General features: G+C 42.8%; 1 protein-coding gene across 4 annotated transcripts in view; it reads left to right on the plus strand.

The window, feature by feature from the left end:
• Nucleotides 1-22131, plus strand: part of FUT10 (fucosyltransferase 10 (alpha (1,3) fucosyltransferase)) — a 128694-nt gene that overhangs the window by 90463 nt on the left and 16100 nt on the right. For 3 of the 4 annotated variants that reach the window (XM_011960729.1, XM_011960730.1, XM_011960731.1), the window contains exon 4: nt 14481-15316. In XM_011960729.1, coding sequence (XP_011816119.1) covers nt 14481-15316 — 836 coding nt within the window. Of the gene's footprint in view, nt 1-14480; nt 15924-22131 lie in introns of those variants that run through there. The other variant, XM_011960732.1, reaches the window with a different exon arrangement.

Below are 22131 nucleotides of genomic sequence, written 5' to 3' on the forward strand. Positions count from 1 at the left end.
TTTCTTTCTTTCTTTCTTTCTTTCTTTCTTTCTTTCTTTCTTTCTTTCTTTCTTTCTTTCTTTCTTTCTTTCTTTCTTTTCTTTCTTTCTTTCTTTTTTGACACAGAGTCTTACTCTGTCACCCAAGCTAGAGTGCAGTGGTGTGATCTTGGCTCATTGCAGCCTCTGCCTCCCAGGTTTAAGTAATTCTTGTGCTTCAGACTCCCAAGTAACTGGGATTACAGGCGTGCATCACCACGCCCAGGTAATTTTTGTATTTTTAGTCAAGACGGGGTTTCGCCATGTTGGCCAGGCTGGTCTCGAACTCCTGACCTCGGGTAATCTGCCTGCCTTAGCCTCCCAAAGTGCAGGGATTACAGGCATAAGCCAGTGCGCCTGGCCTGAGAAGCTTCATTTTCTTACCCATGTTGTGTTTCTGTTCCTGTGCTCCTGTGCCTGTCTGCTATGCTGAGCTGAGATGTGTCCTGCTGCAGCTTTGCAGGACGGGATAAGTTGAGACATGCAGCAAGAAGCCTTGCCTGTCGGGCTGCCCTTGGCATGACTAGAGTGTATGTGGGGATTTTCACCTCTTATTTTGGGTCCATTCCGTTCCTTCTTTGAACAATCATCTTTACAGGATAGGGTGTTTTGGACGGATTTCATCTTACTTTAGATATAAATAATACAAAATTAACCCACTATAAACTTATTTTTTATTTAAAAATTTTTTTTTAAAAGACAGGCTTTCACTCTCCCATGCAGGCTGGAGTGCAGTGGTACGGTCATAGCTCACTGCAGCCTTGAACTCTTGGGCTCAGGCCATCATCCCACCTCACACTCTCTCCCTAGTAGCTAGGACTGCAGGCATGCACCACCACACCTGGCTAACTTCAATTTTTTTTTGTAGAGACAGGGTCTCACTCTATTGCCCAGGCTGGTCTTGAACTTCTGGCCTCAAATGATTCTCCTGCCTCGGCCTCCCAAAGTACTGGGATTACAGGTGTGAGCCATTACAACCAGCCAATAACTTCTTTTTCTCAAGACATATCAGTAGTGACTTCATTACTAATCAGTAATGAGTGACTTCACTACTGATCAGTAGTGAGCTGAAATCAGTATTTTCTTTTCTTTTTTTTTTTTCTTTTGAGACGCAGTTGCCCAGGCTGGAGTGCAGTGGCACGATCTCGGCTCACTGCAAGCTCTGCCTCCCAGGTTTATGCCATTCTCCTGCCTCAGCCTCCCAAGTAGCTGGGACTACAGGCGCCTGCCACCACGCCTGGCTAATTTTTTGTATTTTTAGTAGACACGGGGTTTCACTGTGTTAGCCAGAACGGTCTCGATCTCCTGACCTCGTGATCTGCCTGCCTCGGCCCCCCAAAGTGCTGGAATTACAGGCGTGAGCCACCGCGCCCGGCTGAAATCACTATTTTCTTACTCAGTCCTGTACACACACAGTCCACACACTGTCTCTCATACACACACACACATACACACACACACACACACACACGCCATACAAACATGCACACATATGGAAAAAAACCCTGATGTTGAGCCTTTCTTTTCTTTGGGAATATGGGTGATGATTCTTCTCCTCTTTTTTCCTCTTTCTTTCTACCCCCTTTCCTTCTTTTATGTATTTAAGCTCAATAGAATTTCTCGTTATTGAGTATATATTATTAGTGGAAATTTGATGAAAACAATTTTTTTTTTTGAGACAGGATTTCACTCTGTCACCCGGCCTGGAGTGCAGTGCTGCAATATCGGCTCACTGTAACCTCTGCCTCCTGGGCTTAAGTGATTCTTCTACCACAGCCTCCTGAGTAGCTGGGACTATAGGTACACACCACTGCACCTGGCTGATTTTTAAAAAAATATTTATAGAGACAGGTCTCCCTGTGTTACCCAGGCTGGTCTCAAAGTCCTGGGCTTAAGTGACCTTCTTGCCTTAACCTCCCAAAGTGCTAGGATTATAGGCATGAGTCACTGCATCTGGCTAACAATTTAAATAAAGAAAAATTATTGGAAAATATTTATGTCCTTTGCTTTATGCTTTTACTGTCTCATTCTTTTTTGACTACCATAGGAGAATTGCATCTTACTTGTTTACAGTATTAGACCTGGGCATATAAAATACAATGTATACATTGTATTACTAGGGATTCTTAATGTGTACCAAAACTCCCGGACCAAGTTTTTTGCTGTTTCAGTGATGATACCTGTATATCAGAAAATCAAGGTAGGAGTATCCTAGACATGGTTAACTTTGGAGGACAGTGCTTTATTCTGTGCTGTTTCCCTCTTGGGTAGAGAGAGACTCCACGATGATTAAATGGAGTGGAACACTGCAGGTTTTGAGAATAAAGAGTTTATTTTTCCAGGTCATAGCTTCTAACTGAGGTCAAATGTATCCCGATGGCTAAATGGTGTAAAATGATTTGGCAGTTTCCATATCTACCTGGTAGATAGACTTGCTTTCAAAAAAAAAAAAAACACTTGGTTGGTATCTTGATCGTTAGTTCCAGAGGATAAACCTTTGATTTAATTAATTTGGGGATTGATTGCTGTATTCAGTGTTGACTTCTGTAAAATGTCCCTCCAGCTAAGGGTCTGGGGCAGACACCTGGACAATGTGCACTGAAATTCTAGTTGCTTTTGAAGATATCAGCAATTATTGAGTGTCTTAGGATATAATGCACCTAACTTAGAAAAATAGCTGCTTCTTAACCCACTTTTCTTTTCTTTTTTTTTTTTTTGGAGAGAGGATCTCGCTCTGTTGCCCAGGCTGGAGTGTGGTGATGTGATCTCGGCTCGCTGAACCTCTACCTCTTGGGTTCAAGCGATTCTTGTGTCTCAGCCTCTGAGTAGCTGGGACTACAGAGGTGTGTCACCACATCCAGCTTATTTTTGTATTTTTAGTAGAGACAGGGTTTTGCCATGTTGGCCAGGCTGGTCTCGGACTCCTGACCTCAAGTGATTCACCCGCCTCAGCCTCCCAAAGTGTGGGGATTATAGGTGAGCCACCGCACCCGGCCTCAACCCACTTTTCATAATTTGCATTTTGCACCACAAAGTGGAATAATTGGGAGAATATTGGACTGACTGCATATACACAATGGAATAATACCATGTGATCATTCTTGAAAATAGGGTAGCTTTATGTGTACCAATAATAAAGTATTTCTATGGTTGTTACACGGATAATACCAGGTTTCTAATAGTATATATGTTTTCATGTATGTGAAAAGATTTTCCTTAATTATAAAAATATTTATTTTATTTTTACATTTGAATATCTCTGAAATCAACATGTAATTTGCAACTGATAGCCCCCTGCCCATCTTTGTCAGCTGGGCAGCAGCAGTGATGTAGTATGAATGCCTGCATGGACATGAACTGGGTTGCTCTTCCACCTGGAATGATGGGTCAACTACAGCCCTTTGATGCTTCCACGAACACACCATTTAATGACCATTTAACAAAAGAATGTGAGTCTAGGCCAGGTGCAGTGGCTCATGCCTGTAATCCCAGCACTTTGGGAGGCTGAGGTGGGTAGATCACCTGAGGTCAGGAGTTTGAGACCAGCCTGGCCAACAAAGTGAAATCCTGTCTCTACTAAAAATAGAAAAATTAGCCAGGCGTGATGGTGGGCACCTGTAATCCCAGATACTTGGGTGGCTGAGGCAGGAGAATCACTTGAACCCAGGAGGCAGAGGTTGCAGTGAGCCGAGATCGCGATACTGTACTCCAGCTTGGGCGACAAAGCGAGACTCCATCTCAAAAAAAAAAAAAAAAAAAAACACACAGAACAAAAAGAGTATGAGTCTAGTTGGTGTAAACTTTCTTTGACAACTTTTAGTAATATTAAGAAAGCATCAACATTAAAACTTGGAGATGGATATCAGTAGCTTGGAAGCAAATCTCAGAGATGATAGTAGAGCGTTCTTTTAAGCAATGCTGTATTGCTTACGGTCTTAATGTTACCGAGCAAAATATTGTATAGAAATACACAGACATCAGAGATCAAAAAGTGATTCAAAAGAGTTAGACTCTGAAGAAGTTTTGATACTTAAACCAATTTGACTTATATTTTTTCTAAGTATTCACAAGAGTGATAAATAATAAAAATATATATTTAAGTAAGTTTGAAAGAGCTCTTTCACTAACTATAAATACAAATTCTAGGTATAAGAAAGCATTATATCATAGTTTAATTGGATATACTTTCCCTCCCTCCCTTCCTTTCTTCCTTTATCCCGCATTCCTTCCTTCATCCATCTATCTACCCCTGCATTTATTTTATATTTTATTTTATTTTAATTAATTAATTTTTTTTTTGAAGACAGAGTTTCACTTTGTCACCCAGGCTGGAGTGCAGTGGAGCGATCTTGCCTCACTGCAACCTCTGCCTCCCGGGTTCAAGTGATTCTCGTGCCTCAGCTTCCCGAGTAGCTGGGATTATAGGCGTGCACCACCACTCCCAGTAAAGTTTTTCTATTTTTGGTAGAGACAGGGTTTCACCATCTTGGCCAGGCTGGTCTTGAACTCCTGGCCTCAGGTGATCTGCCTGCTTCGGCCTCCCAACGTGCTGGGATTACAGGCATGATCCACCACACCTGGTCCCCCCACCCCTACCACCACCTTTTTTTTTCTTTTTTAGTGAACTTAACAAAGGGAAGGGACCTAGATGGCTGGGGTGTGAGGAAGAAGACTTACTTTTCCCATATAATCTTTTGTTCACTTCACTTTCATTTTTATCACAGCTATATATGCTCCACATTTCAATAGCGAATAGGTATCTTCTCAGATTACTACTTTTAGGCCGGGTGCAGTGACTCAGGCCTGTAATCAGGCCTGTAATCCCAGCACTTTGGGAGGCTGAGATGGGCAGATCACCTGATGTCAGGAGTTCAAGACCAGCCTGACGAACAAGGTGAAACCCCGTCTCTACAAAAAATACAAAAATTAACCAGGCATGGTGGTGCGTGCCTGTAGTCCCAGCTACTGGGGAGGCTGAGGTGAAAGGAGTTCTTGAACCCAGTAGGGGAGGTTGCAGTGAGCTGAGATTGCGCTGCTACATTCCAGCCTGGGTGATAGAGTGAGACTCCCCCTCTCAAAAAAAAAAAAAAAAAGAATTACTACTTTCAATAGTTTTTTCTGACTCTTGGTTGTTATCATCAGATCTCTTAATAACATGATGATATTAGTATTTCATGATTTTTCACTATTAAGCATTATCATTGACTCCCTGTCTTGGAAGATGAGAAATCACTCTTTTTTTTTTTTTTTTTTTTTTGAGATGGAGTCTCGCTCTGTCGCCCAGCCTGGAGTGCAGTGGCCGGATCTCAGCTGACTGCGAGATCCGCCTCCCGGGTTTACGCCATTCTCCTGCCTCAGCCTCCCGTGTAGCTGGGACTACAGGCGCCCGCCATCTCGCCCGGCTAGTTTTTTGTATTTTTTAGTAGAGACGGGGTTTCACCGGGTTAGCCAGGATGGTCTCGATCTCCTGACCTCGTGATCCGCCCGTCTCGGCCTCCCAAAGTGCTGGGATTACAGGCTTGAGCCACCGCGCCCGGCCGGAATCACTCTTTTACCCTCTCCTGTTCAACACATACACACTCATCCTTCCTATATCCCCCGTCCACTTATAGTTGTATTATCATGTTTGATGGATCAATATTCCCTCTTTACATTATTATGACTATGCAAATAATATTCATAGGTGAACCAGAGAGCACACGGATTACTTTTCTTGTTTGCCCTGAGTTAATAATTGGGTAATTGGGTCTTCATTTTCTTAATTGCTGGGTTTTCTATGTACTTATCAGTTATTCAACCCCAAACTCTTTGACCAGTCAGAAATAATTACTCCTTTCTCCCACCATGGCCATTTGCATTTTTGTTACTCTAGATTGAATATCGGCTAATGGTTTAACATTTACATTCATAATCATAATATCCCTTGGGGCTTATTTTGTTCATCTTTGAAGTCCCAGAATTCTCAGCTCAATACTTTTCAAATAATAGGACTCAGTAAAACCTTACTTTTTAGAAATGTCTATGCTTCTCTGAGTTAGTAATGTCTTCTGTCTCCAGATATGTTGACTGCAATAGAAAGCACTTTAGAAGGTCGAGGTGGGAGGCATCACTTGAGCTCAGGAGGTTGAGAGCAGCCTGGGGAACATAATGAGGACGCTGTCCCAGTCAATCAATCAGTCAATCAGTCAATCCAGTTTTAGTAACCAACAAACCAGAGTGTGATACATCTGTATGTGGCCTTTAATAACTAAGAATTAAGAGGTAGCAACAAACCCTCTACAGAGTTATGTAGCCTCATCATGAGAGTTTCATGTCAAAGTTCTGCAGAACATTCTGGGACTCCGAACTGGCTTTGCCAGGCCCTTCAGGCCATCTCAGCCCGTTTCCCTGATTGAAGGGTGGTGCCTTAAACTGTTACCCCTCTTCTCTTTTCAGTGATAAGATCAGCTGTAGCATCAAGGAGTAGCGGCAATGGTGACATGAGCTGGGCAGACAGTGGTGACAGCGATAGTGGCAGTGACAATAACTTGGGAGTGCTGGCTAGGGAGTTCTTGCCTGGTTAGCTCACTCCCAACAGTGGAGCCTCAGAGACCCATGGACCCACACCCTGGACAATTTTCTTCCCAAAACCTCTTCTGTTCCCAACACCTAATTCTCACTTTTTCTTATTATTGAAAGAAACTGAATTTTGTTTTGTGCTTGGATATTGACGTTGTCAGAATGCTTTACTTTACTTTAAGCTTATTGTAGGGACTTCTAATAGGGAAGTAGTACTACTCATAGCTATCTGAAACACTGGAAGTTGTCTGAGTTTTGTGAAACAAATGATTTAACCCAAAGCAGGAAATGAGAAAAAACTCAGGTCACTGCAAGTTTAGTTACAGCTGAGGTGATTAACAATGATTGTAATTTATGAACTATTGCTATTCATACAATAGTCATATTTGCCAATTGTTTCATGAGCTTTAACGTCTTTTGGCCATAGTTTTTCCTTCAGATGTGTAAAAGGCTCTGTACTAAAATCTTTTAGCAAAAAGAAAGTCTTTATCTCTGTTTAATTAAGTGTCAAGAACACAGTGGAGAGGATTTGTCATTTGTGATACAATTAGAATGTAGTCAAACAGTGTTACTGGAGACCTTCACCCCAACCTGATTATTCTTTGTAGTTACCTGGGTCTCAGTATTCTGTATATTTTGATTCTTAGCTCAGAGAAGGAATTTATAGCACAGTACCTGAATGGGGAATGTGTTTTTGGTTTCAAGTATTTTGATGGTTTCTTTCTTAAAAGGAGTCTCATCTGCTGATTTTATATTTTTCCTTCTTAAATACAAGGCTTGCATTTTTCTTTTACATTATCACCAGATGGATGAAGAGAAGGGAAAATAGAAGCCTCGGATGGTGGTAACAAGGGGATAGCACCAAGAAACATGGTATTTTTAGAAAAATCTAGGAGCAAGACAGCAAGAGAAAACTTGCAGCAGAACTTGGAATAATCAGTTGTGGTCGGATGGAAGTTCCAAGCTTTTGAAATGGACCTCTGTATTAGTCATATTCTGATAGGAAAACAAATTATTCTAGGTATTTTAAACAGTGGAAATGTATTACAAGAATTGGTTACAAAGGGGCTGAAGGGCTGGTGGAGCAAAAGACAGGAAGAGAAGGTTATACAGAATGAATAAGTGCAGGAAATCCCTGCTACGCTTGGACTGGAGAGGCACAGGAGAAGTAGCATTGCCCAGAGTGTGGGCCATTGAGTCTCTGAGACTCTACTGTTGGGGGTGAGTTAACCGGGCAAGAATTCTCTAGCCAGCACTTCCAGGTTATTGTCACTGCTACTGTCACTATCACCACTCTCTGCTTAGCTCATGTCACCACTGCCACTACTCCTTGATGCTACGGCTGATCTTATCACAGTCAGGAGTGCTAATGCTTGCTCTGCTACATGAGCATTGGAAGAGGTTCCTTCTCTTTTCCTTCTGAGACAGGATAGTTCCCATGACCTCCTTGCAGGCCTTGCAACAGGGGTGGCTTGTTTACTTGGCCACCATGCTCAAACCCCTTGCAGGAAGGGGAGCACACAGGTGAGCAGGTGCAGGAGCTGGGGCAAGTGGTTTTGGGCACCAGCAGGAACAAACCACGTACCAGCCCACAGCAGTGTCTAGGGATTGCCTGCGACCTCTGGAGCCCCAGAGGGCATGTGTTATAATCAGTGCTCTTTTAGCACTTGCCATCCATGGATGGCTAAGTGTTAAACAGCTCAGTGGAGAGTCAGTGTGACAGCCTCTTGCACCTACGCCTAGTTCCTTGTCCAGTGCCCAAGAAGAATGAGGTCACACAGACTTGAAGGATGGTAAATGTGGAGGTTTTATTGAGTGGTGGAAGTGGCTCTCAGTGGGATGGGGAGCTGGAAAGGGGATGGAGTGGGAAGATAATTTTCCCCTAGAGTTTGGCCAGGGATGGCCAAACTCCTCTCTGTGACTGTCTTGGGCCAAACTCCTCTCTGACCGTCCCTGGACAAACTCCTCTCTGACTATAATCTCTGATGTCCAGTTGTCTCATCTCCTCGATATTCAGATGCTCCTTCTCATCTCTCCTTTTCTGCCACACCGCTCTGCTCCTCTGCCAGGGGAGCTTGGGGTTTTTACGGGCACAGGATAGGGGGTGGGGCAGGTCAAAAGACAACATTCGGGCGGGAAAGCGGGGATGTAAATTTCTCATTTAGGGCCAAGGGTTCAGGCTTGAGGGTAGAACCCTCGCCAGGGACCCCGTCCTCTTCTACCTGGTATTTCCCTGCCTCCTGTTTGTATCATTCCCACCTTCAGTCTTCCTACAGTGCTCCTACTCGTAACACCTAATTGCAAACCAGTTGTCCAGGGAACCTGAGGAGTAAAGTTTGCAGGGTTTCAGCCGCATACAATAAGGAGCATAGCATAGAAGGTTGGACATGGAGCTGAGCAACTGAGAAGCCAATGACTCACGCAGCTTCCTCTTAGCAAAAAGTACTAAGCTGACTCTGTGCTCTTTATGAACCTGGGTTTGGCTGAGAGTACTGTAATCTTGGGCAAAAGACTGTTGTACAATAGGGCTAGTGTTTTAAATACCAAAGGCAGGTGTGTCAGGGGACATTGGTGTATCTAGAAGAAATTTTTCTCCACTGGAAAGGAGGTCTCTGCTTTAAATTCTGTGCTTTAGAGATGAGTTTATTTGAAGCATTGGCACATTGACCCATTATGCTGGAGTTTTTTTTTTTTTTTTAATTTTTAAGAACAAAACCTTTCGTGTATATCATGTTTTGTTTCTTATAGGAATTTGGCATTGGTATATTTGAAATCATTCCAGGAAAAATATGAACGTGAAAAACAACTTTATCTGCTGGCTTACAGTGTTAGTTCAGCATGTGAAAGATTAAGGGGTTACTCAGATCTGGGGCAGTGTTGCTAAGTGGCAGGTCCTTATGTGATCTGCAGTCAGTCTGGACATTGTGGGTAAAGAGGAGCAAGACTTGAAACAGGATATGAGTGAACTTCCACTCTCACTCCAAAGAAGAGGAAATGAGTGGTTCACTTGTGGGGGTCCTGAGTGGATGGACGGGAAGGCTTGAGGGATTAGGTGAGGGTCAGTTAGCAAGTAAGGGAGAGTCCTCTCTTTCCCCTTTTTTACCTCATTCCAGGTTCCAAGAAGAATCACAACCTTTGGCAGAAAATGATGGTAATTTTTATTTTATTTTATTTGTATTTTTTCGAGACAGGATCTTGCTCTGTCACCCAGGCTGGAGTACAGTGGCATGATCATGGTGCACTGCAGCCTCAACCTCTTGGGCTCAAGTGATCCTCCTACCTCAGCCTCCTGAATATCTGGGACTATAGGTGTGCACCATCACATCCAGCTAATTTTTTAAAAACATTTCTTGTGGACAGGGACTCACCTTGTTGCCCAGGTTGGCCTTGAACTGCTGGGCTCAAGCAGTCCTTCTGCCTCAGTCTCCCAAAAGGTCACAACAGTTTTATGATAGAGATTATTTTTTAAAACAGATTACCTTTGGATGGCATTCTGCAGGAGCACTTGTCTTTTCCAAATTAAGGCAGGCTGGGCTTTCCACATCATTAGTATGCTAAAGCTGGCTAACATTTCTGTGGGTGTAATTGCAAGTACTAAGAATGAGTTACTCATTCCATGGAAGCAGCATTGCAGCAGGACCCGTCATCCCTCATCCCTCCGGTCCTTTCCTGTTTGCTGGTCTGATGTTCTTGTCCCCACCCAGGGTTTTCAGTATAGATGAGTGATTCACGCTTCGTTAGTAAAGTGAGGTTAATAATGTATGTTGCCTTCTGTTTTCACCAGTTTATGTGGGAGTAATGAAAGAAGAGGCCATGCCCCTGCAGAAGGAGAGGGGCACATAAACACGTCCCGTAAAGTATGTCGCTCTCAGGCTCTTCTGCTATTTCAGATCCAGTCTCCATAGTCCAGCAATCTGACACCCTTTGCCAGCATTCATTTTATTCCATTTGTATTCCAAGTTGCAGTTCCCTTTACAGTGCACATTAGTGCTAAAGATCTATTTAGCTGTTGTTTAAAGGAACGAATACATTTGTCAGAATTCAGTAAACACAAAATAACCCAGAGGAGTCAAAGTTTGAATCTGAAGTTGTTAAATTTAAGAGCAGTAAGCATGATTAGAAAACTAGTGAGCCAGTTGCACATACATTGGTCACATTTTTATGGATATACCATAGGTTAACTGATTTTCATTTTTCTGTAGACTCCAGTTCCAACTCTTATTATAGTAGGCATTGCGCTGGAGTTGGGGAGAGCTAAATAACTCAGTTTTTTTCTGAGCCACATCCAATACCTTTTAGAAATTGTTCAATATTGACACTTTTATTCTAGGCCATGATATCCCCAGTGAAGTAGTTTAGGTTGGTCATGGTTCTTTTTTTGCTTCATTTTGTTTTCAAGACAGAGTCTCGCTCTGTCACCCAGGCTGGCGTGCAGTGGTGCAATCTCAGGTCACTGCAACCTCTGCCTCTCAAGTTCAAGTGATTCTCCTTCTTCAGCCTCCTGAGCAGCTGGGATTACAGGCATGTGCTACTATACCCAGCTGATTTTTGAATTTTTAGTAGAAACAGGGTTTCACCATGTTGGCCAGGCCAGTCTTGAACTCCTGACCTCAGGTGATCCATCCTCCTCAGTCCCCCAAAGTGCTGGGATTACAGGTGTGAGCTACCATGCCTGGCCAGGTTGGTCATGGTTCTAATTTCAGTATTCTTCAGCACTTACCTTCTGAAGCTCTAGGCTTAGGAGAGAAGCTTGCAGGGCAAAATGACTTTTTTTTGAGACAGAGTCTCGCTCTGTTGCCCAGGCTGAAGTATAGTGGCGTGATCTTAACTCACTGTAACCTCTGCCTCCCCGGTTCATGCAATTCTTCTGCCTCAGCCTCCTGAGTAGATGGAATTACTACCACCATGTGCCACCATTCCTGGCTAAGTTTTGTATTTTTAGTAGAGATGGGATTTCACCTTGTTGGCCAGGCTGGTCTTGAACTCCTGACCTCAAGTAATCCGCCTGCCTCAGCCTCCCAAAGTGCTGGAATCATAGGTGTGAGCCATTGTGCCTTGCCAAAATGACCTATTTTTAATCTTCTCTGGAGAAGTTTAGTTTGAAAGAATCTGACAATCTTACATAAAACCTGTATTAGCATGATTGTGCAGATGCACACACATGTGTGGTTGTGTTTTGTGTGGATGTATCTCAGGGAAGTTACCAGGAAATGCTTTTATAGATAGCAAACATGGGAAATATTTCTGGAAGGCTAGGTCCCTTTAACTTTCCTGTCTATTAAGAAGCATCTCCCACTATTAAAGGCAGCTGCACCTCTGCAGACTAAACATAATTCAGATGAATACAGGAGACATTCTCATTTTCATTTTTAAAATGACCTGTTACTTCTTCATGCATGTGTGTGAATAGATTCTCCAGGCATTTTTGGCCACTATAGATTGTATGCAAGAGGGATTTTCTCCTCTTCCTTCCCACATGGAGATTCTCGTATCAGCAGAGCTATGAGTGAGCCTGTAAGCCTGCATCTCCTAGTTGTCATGAGTGACAGGTTTGGAGTCCTGTTCCTATTACCAGCACAGCCTGAGTGGACCTACATAATGGCCACAAGAGTCTAGACACAACTGCCTTCAGCTCTTCCTCCTCTTTCTTGATGTAGACCAGCAGAGATGGGACTTGAGCCCTGTCCATTCTCTGAAGCACCCGAGGCAGGCTTTGTGTCTTTCTGCTTCCCAGCTCTGCATCTGGGATCTTTGCTGAGGTGCACCCGTGCTGAGCCAGGTTAAGAATCTTCCATGTGCCACCTAGCAGGTAGCAGCAGTGACTGGTGTTTGGGTCACTCACTCAAAACCCCTGTGCCTGATCCCCCCAGTTAACTGTGGACCCACTTTTGTTTTAATCATATCCTCTTTAATCTCTCATCTCATACCTTGAATCCCTGCTTCTGATTCCTGTGGATCGGACTCTAGTACTTTCTCTCCCAGGTAATGGCCTTGATTCTCTGCAAGGCCTTAGGCGGCAAGTTTGTGTTCTAACTCAATTTTATAGGTTCTGGTTCCTATCATTGGCCACTCAACCAGCTTAGACCCTTTTTGAGCAGCAACTGTTGTACTTCAATGCAGTCAGTTGCCTTTCTTCTCACATTCTCTTTCATATCCTCATGTTTCTCTATCTTAATGATTATTAACCTTTGCCAGCCATCCAACTCTGTATGCCATTAGATTTCAGGTATATGGGTGAGTATTCTTTTTGAAGCCTAAGGTCAAATATAGCAAATGCCAATTAACAAAGACAAGCCCATTTTTACATGTTAGTACTTCATTGCCGATGATTGAGAATAAAAGCCTGTTATCAAAACAGAGGCACTTTCTTCAGCAATTTCTCTGTGCTTAGTATATATCCTGTGACATAATCTTATCTGATCTTTGTTTAAAAGCCTTTCTTGATTAATTGATTTCTCATTGATGTAGTGTTGGCACCGAAGAGTTTATCTATTTGTGGGAGTGTACACTAGCATTAAATAATTAATTTTTATGAGCTCTGCCAGAAAATGTTGATAACGTTTTGTTTTGGTGTAAATATATATTCGGTATTTTCTTTTCTGGTTGGTATTGGAAGATGGATTTTTTTCCCATTTCCTTATATTTATTTTTTAAAAACTCAAGGGTCTACAAAATTATCTATGTCAAGAATACTTCAGAAATTGCATATTACCTATTGTGTTATTGTCTTAGTTCTTCTTTCTCAGTTATTGAAATAAGTTCTCCCTGATTGGATCTCTACCCATGCAGTCAGGAAACAATCGCTTACCACATCCATCACTTTTGTCTGCACATCATCATGTTTCAGAGGTTTTTCAATTAATCCTGTGGATGCTAGGGTCACTCATAATTGTAATCCTGTTAGGCCTTCTTTATTTCTTGATGCGCTTGTTAATTCCTGTCCATCCTGCAGTGGTCTGTAACATAGTACTATTATCAGCTCTTTCATCTTTAAAAGCCTCTTGTCTACCATTTTGACTAAGATTGATTAACTGCACTTTGCTGAAATCGATCATTTTGGATTAAAAAATATATCCTCTATATTTCTTCTGGCTACTTTTGCACGGTTTCACTTTTTGTGTGTGTATGTGATTAATCAACCTGCTGACCTGGTTACTTTCCTTTTATGGCTTCCTTTCTCTTGCTCTTTTCTTTTTAAAGAACTATCTTTATCTCTTTATTTCTCCTGTTTTCTTGTAGGTAACACTTTCAGGAAGAAAAGCCCATTGCAGGAGGCAGTAGAATAAATTATCCTTTAGAACCTGGTCAGACACGACTCCCATTTCCTTTTTCATGAAATGAGAAATGATAGTCCCCCTCTTTGGTGATCCTCTACCTTAGTAGTTTCTGGGGTGAAAGCCTTGTGACTGACTGCCAGGCACTTTGCAGTGATACTGTAACATGCTTCGTGTGTGTGTGTGTGTGTGTGTGTGTGTATGTATGTATATGTATGTGTATACACACACACACACACACACACACATATTTTGAGACAGAGTCTTGCTCTGTCATCCAGACTGGAGTGCAGTGGCTCAATCTTTGCCTCCCAGGTTCAAGTGATTCTCATGCCTCAGCCTCCCAGGTAGCTGACATTACAGGCAATGTGTCACCACACCCAGCTAATTTTTGTATTTTTAGTATTTTTACCATGTTAGTCAGGCTGATCTCAAATTCCTGATCTCAAGGGATCCACCTGCCTTGGCCTCCCAAAGTGCTGGGATTACAGGCATGAGCCACACCGCACCTGGCCGCATGCTTCTTATTCATAGCCTCAGACTCCTCTGTATTCTAATCTTACCAGGTAGACCCAAACTTAGCAATATTCTTTTGGAAATACTAATTAATATCTCATTTTCTTCTCCTAGGTACTGACTTTAACATAGACAGCTTACCTCTGCCTCGGAAAGCCCATCATGACTGGGCTCTTTTTCATGAAGAGTCCCCAAAAAACAATTATAAGCTCTTTCATAAACCGGTGATCACCTTGTTCAACTACACTGCCACGTTCAGCAGGCATTCCCACTTGCCACTAACTACCCAATACTTGGAGAGCATTGAAGTCCTGAAGTCACTCCGATACCTAGTTCCTTTGCAGTCCAAAAACAAGCTTAGAAAAAGACTTGCTCCGCTGGTCTATGTACAGTCAGACTGTGACCCACCATCAGACAGGGACAGCTATGTTCGCGAGCTCATGGCTTACATCGAGGTTGATTCCTATGGTGAATGTTTACGCAACAAAGACCTCCCTCAGCAGCTGAAAAATCCAGCCTCTATGGATGCCGATGGCTTTTATAGGATCGTTGCACAGTATAAGTTTATCCTAGCTTTTGAGAATGCGGTTTGTGATGACTACATCACTGAGAAGTTCTGGAGGCCACTGAAACTGGGGGTAGTCCCTGTATATTACGGATCCCCCAGCATCACAGACTGGCTTCCAAGTAACAAAAGTGCTATTCTTGTATCAGAATTTTCTCACCCCAGGGAACTGGCAAGTTACATCAGACGACTGGATTCTGATGACAGATTGTATGAGGCCTATGTAGAATGGAAGCTGAAGGGTGAGATCTCCAACCAGCGACTTCTGACGGCTCTCAGGGAACGGAAATGGGGAGTGCAAGATGTCAACCAGGACAATTACATCGATGCATTTGAGTGTATGGTGTGCACCAAGGTGTGGGATAATATCAGGCTTCAGGAAAAGGTAAGCAAATCAAAGGTGGGCATAGAGCCAGCAGGCTGGCCGTCTTGATGTTCTCCGTTCTCCTGCATTTCCTTCTGTTGTTGCTACCTCATCAGTGTTCTTCATTCCTATCAGAGAGGCCAGCCTCTGCAGGAAAGTTGAATATTCCATTACTACCTTTTGGGTCTGTCGTGAAGTTTACAAGACCTGGACAGGCCTTCATTCCTGAAAGCCTTCATTTTCCTTTATTGTTTTTTCTGGAGGACCCCATGCTTCAGGTGCTGGGCAGTGACAGAAAAAGCTGCAGAGATGGGGAAGAAGTCCAAACATAAAAAATTAAGAGTTCTTGCCAGGCATGGTGGCTCACAGCTGTAATTGGAGCACTTTGGGAGGTTGAGGTGGGTGGATCACTTGAGCCCAGGAGTTCGAGACCAGCCTGGGCAACGTGGCAAAACCCCATCTCTACTAAAAATACAAAAATTAGCCAGGTATGGTGGCTGCACTTGTAATTCCAGCTACTTGAGAGGCTGAAGTGGGAGAATTGCTGGAATCCAGCACACAGAGGTTGCAGTGAGCCAAGATCATACCACTATACTACAGCCTGGGTGACAGCACTAGACTCTGTCTCCAAAAAAAAAAAAGTGCTGCTTATCCACATGGTCAATCCTTTAGCCTCTCCATCAGTGCCGTAGTGGAGGAGTATGACAATTTCTGCCAGACCTCTCACACTGACACTCCACAGCCTCTACTTTCAAACTCATTTTCATTTTGCTTGCTGCTCTAATATTTACTCTTTCTCTTTCTGGCACATGCATGCTTATTAATATATAGAGAAACTACTCAAATAATGATGGGGATAATCCTTATAAAAACTTTCTTAAATTGTTATGAACTTCTTAGTAATGTCTTCAGATTTCTAGATTGTGCTTGGTGCTTGTTTGCTTACTTTATTTATTTATTATGGGAATGAACCTACTTTATGTGTAACTGAATTTGTTCAAAGGAAATTTGTTGAAAGAAAAAGAAAGATTACTTTCAACTTCTCCTGAAATTTTTACAGAGTGAGGTGGCCCACACATAGCACTTGCCTGTCACCCATCATTGCTGTGCCAGGCTCTCAGAGATATGTAAGGTTTTATCTAAAATTTTTTTTTTTTTTTTGAGACCACGTCTCACTCTGTTGCCCAGGCTGGAGTGCAGTGGCTTGATCTCAGCTCACTGCAACCTCTACCTCCCAGGTTCAAGCAGTTCTCGTGCTTCAGCCTCCCGAGGAGCTGGGACTGCAGGCATGAGTCACCACACCTGACTAATTGTTGTATTTTTAGTAGAGACAAGGTTTCACCATGTTGGCCAGGCTGGTCTCGAACTCCTGACCTCAGGTGATCTGCCCGTCTCAGCCTCCCAAAGTGCTGGAATTCCAGGTGTGAGCCACCATGCCTGGCCTTATCTAAATTTTCCAAAGGCCAACAACTTTTCTTAAATATTTACATGTTTACTTTGGTTATTATATAAATTTTAGGTCAAACATAAACCTAAACAGTATGTGAAATTATCTTTAGGTATTGTATGTATACCATACAGGGCTTTCAAATACTAATTATGTATTTGGTAGACAAATTGAAAATATTTGAAATATATATTTTTAAGATTTTAAGAATTATGAAAATTTAAATTCTTTCTTGTTTTGTATAATTGTTCAACTCATAAAATCATGTATTTTATGCTGACTGTCTTGGTCTGCAAGATACGAACACTAAATATTACATCATTCTTCTCAGAGAATGCATCCTGATTTCTGATGGCTTCCTGTATGATCTAATTTATAGGGCCATAAGCAAAAAATTAAATACACACACACACACACACACACACACACACACCCCTACCCATTCACACACCCACCCCTGTGAAAACATGAGAGAGTAGAGACCACATTAATTGTCCATGCTATACCAATTATTTATTCTCAAAATATATCAAGGTAGAAAACAGAATTTCTGAGGGTGATGATTTGCTTGGGTTAGGTTTCAAGATAATTTCAAGGCTTCAAGATTATATTCACAGAAAACTGAAATATGCAAACCCTAACTGCTTCTGTACCTCACAAAAACCCTATTGAGATAATTATTGGGAACTGGAAGAGAGGGTATGCTGGTATTGGTAAATAGCCTTTTTTTTTTTTTTTCGAGACAGAGTCTCACTCTGTCCCCCAGGCTGGAGTGCAGTGGCACAATCTGGCTCACTGCAAGCTCCGCCTCCTGGGTTCACGCCATTCTTCTGCCTCAGCCTCCCGAGTAGCTGGGACTACAGGCACCTGCCACCACGCCTGGCTAATTTTTTGTATTTTTAGTAGAGACGGAGTTTCACCGTGTTAGCCAGGATGGTCTTGATCTCCTGACGTCATGATCCCCCCGCCTTGGCCTCCCAGAGTGCTGGGATTACAGGGGTGAGCCATCATGCCCGACCGGTAAATAGCTTTAAAAAAGATGTAGGAGGTCATTCCTGTGGTTCTAACAGAAACAGCTAACTGAATGTGGCATTTCAGAATGCCCAAAGGTGGTATGATTGAATGTCCTTCTCTTTGGACTCATTGAGGAAAATGAGAGTTAGGCTTTTCTCCAGTGTGCTCTGATTCCTCCCAGAGAGGTGGTCAGTGAAGATGATTAGGAGGCTCTGCTTGCATTTTAATGAAGTAGTTCCAATTCCAAAATGCTAATGTGCTCATTATTGAAAAGCAGAATAAAACATTCTATGAAAGTAAATGAAAAGGTATTAGACCACTGTTTTTTGTTTGTTTTGTTTTCAGACAGAGCCTTGCTCTGTCACCCAGGCTGGAGTACAGTGGCATGATCTCAGCTCACTGCAACCTCTGCCTCCTAGGCTCAAGTGATTCTTGTGCCTCAGCCTCCCAAGCAGCTGGGATTACAGGCACATGCCGTCACACCCGGCTAATTTTTGTATTTTTAGTAGAGACAGAATTTCTACTATGTTGACCAGGCTGGTCTCGAACTCATGAACTCAGGTGATCCACCCACCTCGGCCTCCCAAAGCTCTGGGATTACAGGCATGAGTCACAGCGCCCAGCCACCAGTTTTCATTTGCACGTATTTTATGGGATTTGTTCTATATGGCACAACATATTCTATATGAACATAACATGTTCTATATGGCACAATCCCAAAGTGCTGGGATTACAGGTGTGAGCCACCATACCTGGCCTGAAGAAGGTATTTTGTAACCCCTGAGTGATAGAGTAGGCAGAGGTATGGGGGACAAGGAAGTTCCCCATGAGTGTATCTAAGGTAGGTGTCAATTTCAATAAGGACTGATTGCTATTTCTTCTTGAGTAAAAGGATTTTAGCCTGTCACTGAGAGACTAGAGGCTACACGTTCTCCTCAAGGAATGGTACCTTATCAGAAGCTTCAGCATTGATCATTGTTGCTGGTAGATCAGGTCTTCAACAGTGGCAGTGATGAATTCTGCCTTTGAGTGAGAGCCAAAGCTCTTCTGTTCATGCATAGCCTCCGTCATTCCCACAATGTCCTGTTCATGGGTTAATGGAACCAGTATTGGGGTAACAAAGGGACAGGCCAGCTGAAATCCAATGATAACTCATAATACCTACCTGCTTGTCGTGAGCTTTCTCTCAGTGGCTGCTTATTGGTGTGCATCAGTATCAGATATTGATTGGAGCCATGCTGATCATGTATAGACACCAATTTCAGCAAGGCAGCTGCAGTCGGAACTACTGTCAGGTTAAGTTCCTGGTAGTCCCCTGACATCTGCCATGATTTATCTGTTTTTTTTTTTTTTTTTTTTTCAGGGATCAGAACGGTGAATTAAATGGTGGTGATGGGGATTATGATGGGGGAAAACTCCTTGGTCTTATGGGGCATTGATCTCTGCAGTGTTTCCAAGATGATGGTGTTGCTTCAGACTTACTATCCTGTCTGAGGGGGCAGTTGTTTTTTGAGACGGAGTGTCACTCTGTCGCCCAGGCTGGAGTGCAGTGGCATGATCTTGGCTCACTGCAACCTCTGCCTCTTGGATTCAAGCGAATCGCCTGCCTCAGCCTCCTGAGTAGCTAGGATTACAGGCATGCACCACCACACCCAGCTAATTTTTGTGTTTTTTAGTTGAGACGGGGGTTTCAACATGTTGGCCAGGCTGGTCTTGAACTCCTGACTTCAAGTGATCATCCCACCTCAGCCTCCCAAAGTGCTGAGATTACAGGTAGGAGCCACTTTGCCTGGCCACTTACCCAGTTCTTGACAGTACACCTTAGCCTTTGCTGTTTCTCTTAGTATATAAGCTATTTCTTCTCAGAGTAGGGCCTCTTTCTCACTTAGGTGATGAGTGCTGGTGATAAAGCAGGTGATATTAATTTTAATGGGGCTTGACCACCAGCGATGGGGCTTTTATTGCCATCAGGTGAATAATGCTCTTTAGCCCCACTCTTGGTACCAACGATCTTAACCTGGCTTCCACAGAAAACAAAAAGGGAAGCAGAGGCATCTGTGCCGTGATTCTGTTAGGGAGTGCAGTCCTAGAGGGTTGGAGGGAGGAGCAGGGGAGTGAACCACGGAAGGAGGGAGAGCAATGCGAGGATGTTACTCAGCTGAGTGTTAAGTGGAAGTGATTGTTTCATCCTCAGGACCCTGCCCCTGAGATGCACATACTGCACTTGGGATCATTCCTTCCAGGTAAGGAAGGGGAAAAAATTGATCCATGGGCCCCGCTTTCTCCGTGGTCCAAAATTTGCCCACTGGTCCTAACTCGCTCCACCTTTTGGGTTGCACGTGTGTGATATGGGTGTTGAGAAGAGTTCCACAGTGACTCCAACAGTTAAATTATAGGGCAGGAAGTCACATGGGAGGAGGTGAGGTGTGCTGTTGGCCAGAGCCCTGCACAGGTGGAGCAAGGGATAGAGGAAGTTGAGAAGTTCAGGAATGCTCTACACGGTGGTATTCTTACCCTTGTTCATGCCTGCTCTCCCCAAGTCTAATGATCTACTGTTAAGTTTCTTTGGATGATACTCAACTGCTGCTGGGGTAGGAGAACATCAGTTTCTTGCTTGTGCACAGTGATGATTTGGGTCTTCAGTTGCCTCCTACAAAACGGGCAGCCACTTCCCTTTCAGCCCCTTCTTTACATCCATTTCCAGAGGTTCTGTGTGCCACCAAATTCTGCAGCATCTTGTGCATGCTGCAGTGAACGTTGAGTTGCTTTTCTGCTTTCCTACTGCTTCTTAGAACTCATCTTTCTCACATCTATAACTAAGTCATTTGCCACCCATCTGTTAACTTTGCAACTTCCAAATTTTTTTGTTTTCTTTATCATTTTGTTTTTCTTCAGGAATCTATGCCATAGTAAAAAGCACCTTACTGTCATTTTATGGGATTTCAGGAGGGAATGAAATTAAAAGTGTGTGTCTAGTCAATCATTTTTTATTTGGAAGTCTCCAATTGATTGATTGAAACAGGATCTCTATCACCCAGGCTGGAGTACAGTAGTGTGATCTCGGCTCACTGTAACCTCCAACTCCCAGGCTTGAGTGGTCCTCCCATCTCAGCCTCCCAAGTAGCTGGGACTTTAGGCGCATGCCACCATGCCTGGCAAATTTTTGTATTTTTTGTAGAGATGGAGTTTTGCCATGTTGCCCAGGTTGGTCTCGAAGTCCTTAGCTCAAGTAATGTGCCCGATCAGCCTCCTAAAGTGCTGGGATTGCATGTATTAGCCACTGTGCCCAGATTATTTTATTTATTAAACAAAGTAGTTGAAAAAAATTGTATTGAAGGTGCACTCTGATTCAGGCATTATTGTGCTAGATAATGGTAAGCAAGAAAAGACATGGTCCCTTGTCATAGGGCTTACAATTTAGATAGACATTATTAAATAAAGGAATAAGCTTTGTGCACTGTGAAGGAAAAATTCTCTAATGTGGAAGATCTGGATACTTTTGGTAAATGTTCTACAAGAGTCTTCCAAAAGGCCATCTTAATCACTGGCAGCCAGCTGTTAGTACTACCGCCACAGTATCAGAATACAGCTGTTACAGCGATTCCATTAACTACCATGCTAAGAAGATGAACTCGTAACAAATGCTGCATTTAAGTGCACTCTCTTCATTTTAAAGCTTTCTAGCATAAGACATCCTTTGGTACTAAATCACCACCAGAAATAATAACCCTACGTCATCAAATGGGCACTTACCAGGAGAGCATGAACTACTTTACATGTCCTTTCTTTGAACAAACTTTTATCTACTATCTATGAAGGGTAAGACCTTACACTTCCTGTATCACCTTTCTTTGAACAAACTTTTATCTACCATCTATGAAGGGTAAGATCTTATACTTCCTGTATCACGTTGTCAGTTGTTCAAAAATAGATGTACCTTTGGTCAAAATTTTTCTTCCTACAGATTAAACGTGATGTTTTAAATAGTTTGGATTTCTTTTTAAGTTAGAATGATAAGCTATAAAACTGGGCGAAGGCTTCTAGGAAAAAAAGATTTAGTATGAAAGGACTAAAAGACAAGATAATTTGGTGATTTCCTGTCTGTATTTAAACTGAACAAAACAGACAGTCTTAAGGTTAATAGAATTTACTTTTGAACTGGAGTTGCCTGTAGTAATTTTCCATTGCTTTATATATTTTATAGATACATATAAAAATTTGATTGATTGATTAAGACAGGGTCTTGCTCTGTTGCCCAGGCTGAAGTGCAGTTGTGTGGTCATGGTTCACTATAGCTTTGACTTCCTGGACTCAAGTGACCCTTCCATCTCATCCTCCTGAGTAGCTAGGATTACAGGTGCATGTCACCATGCCT

Source organism: Colobus angolensis, unplaced genomic scaffold (genome assembly GCF_000951035.1).
Source record: "Colobus angolensis palliatus isolate OR3802 unplaced genomic scaffold, Cang.pa_1.0 Scaffold52, whole genome shotgun sequence".
NCBI lineage: Eukaryota > Metazoa > Chordata > Mammalia > Primates > Cercopithecidae > Colobus > Colobus angolensis.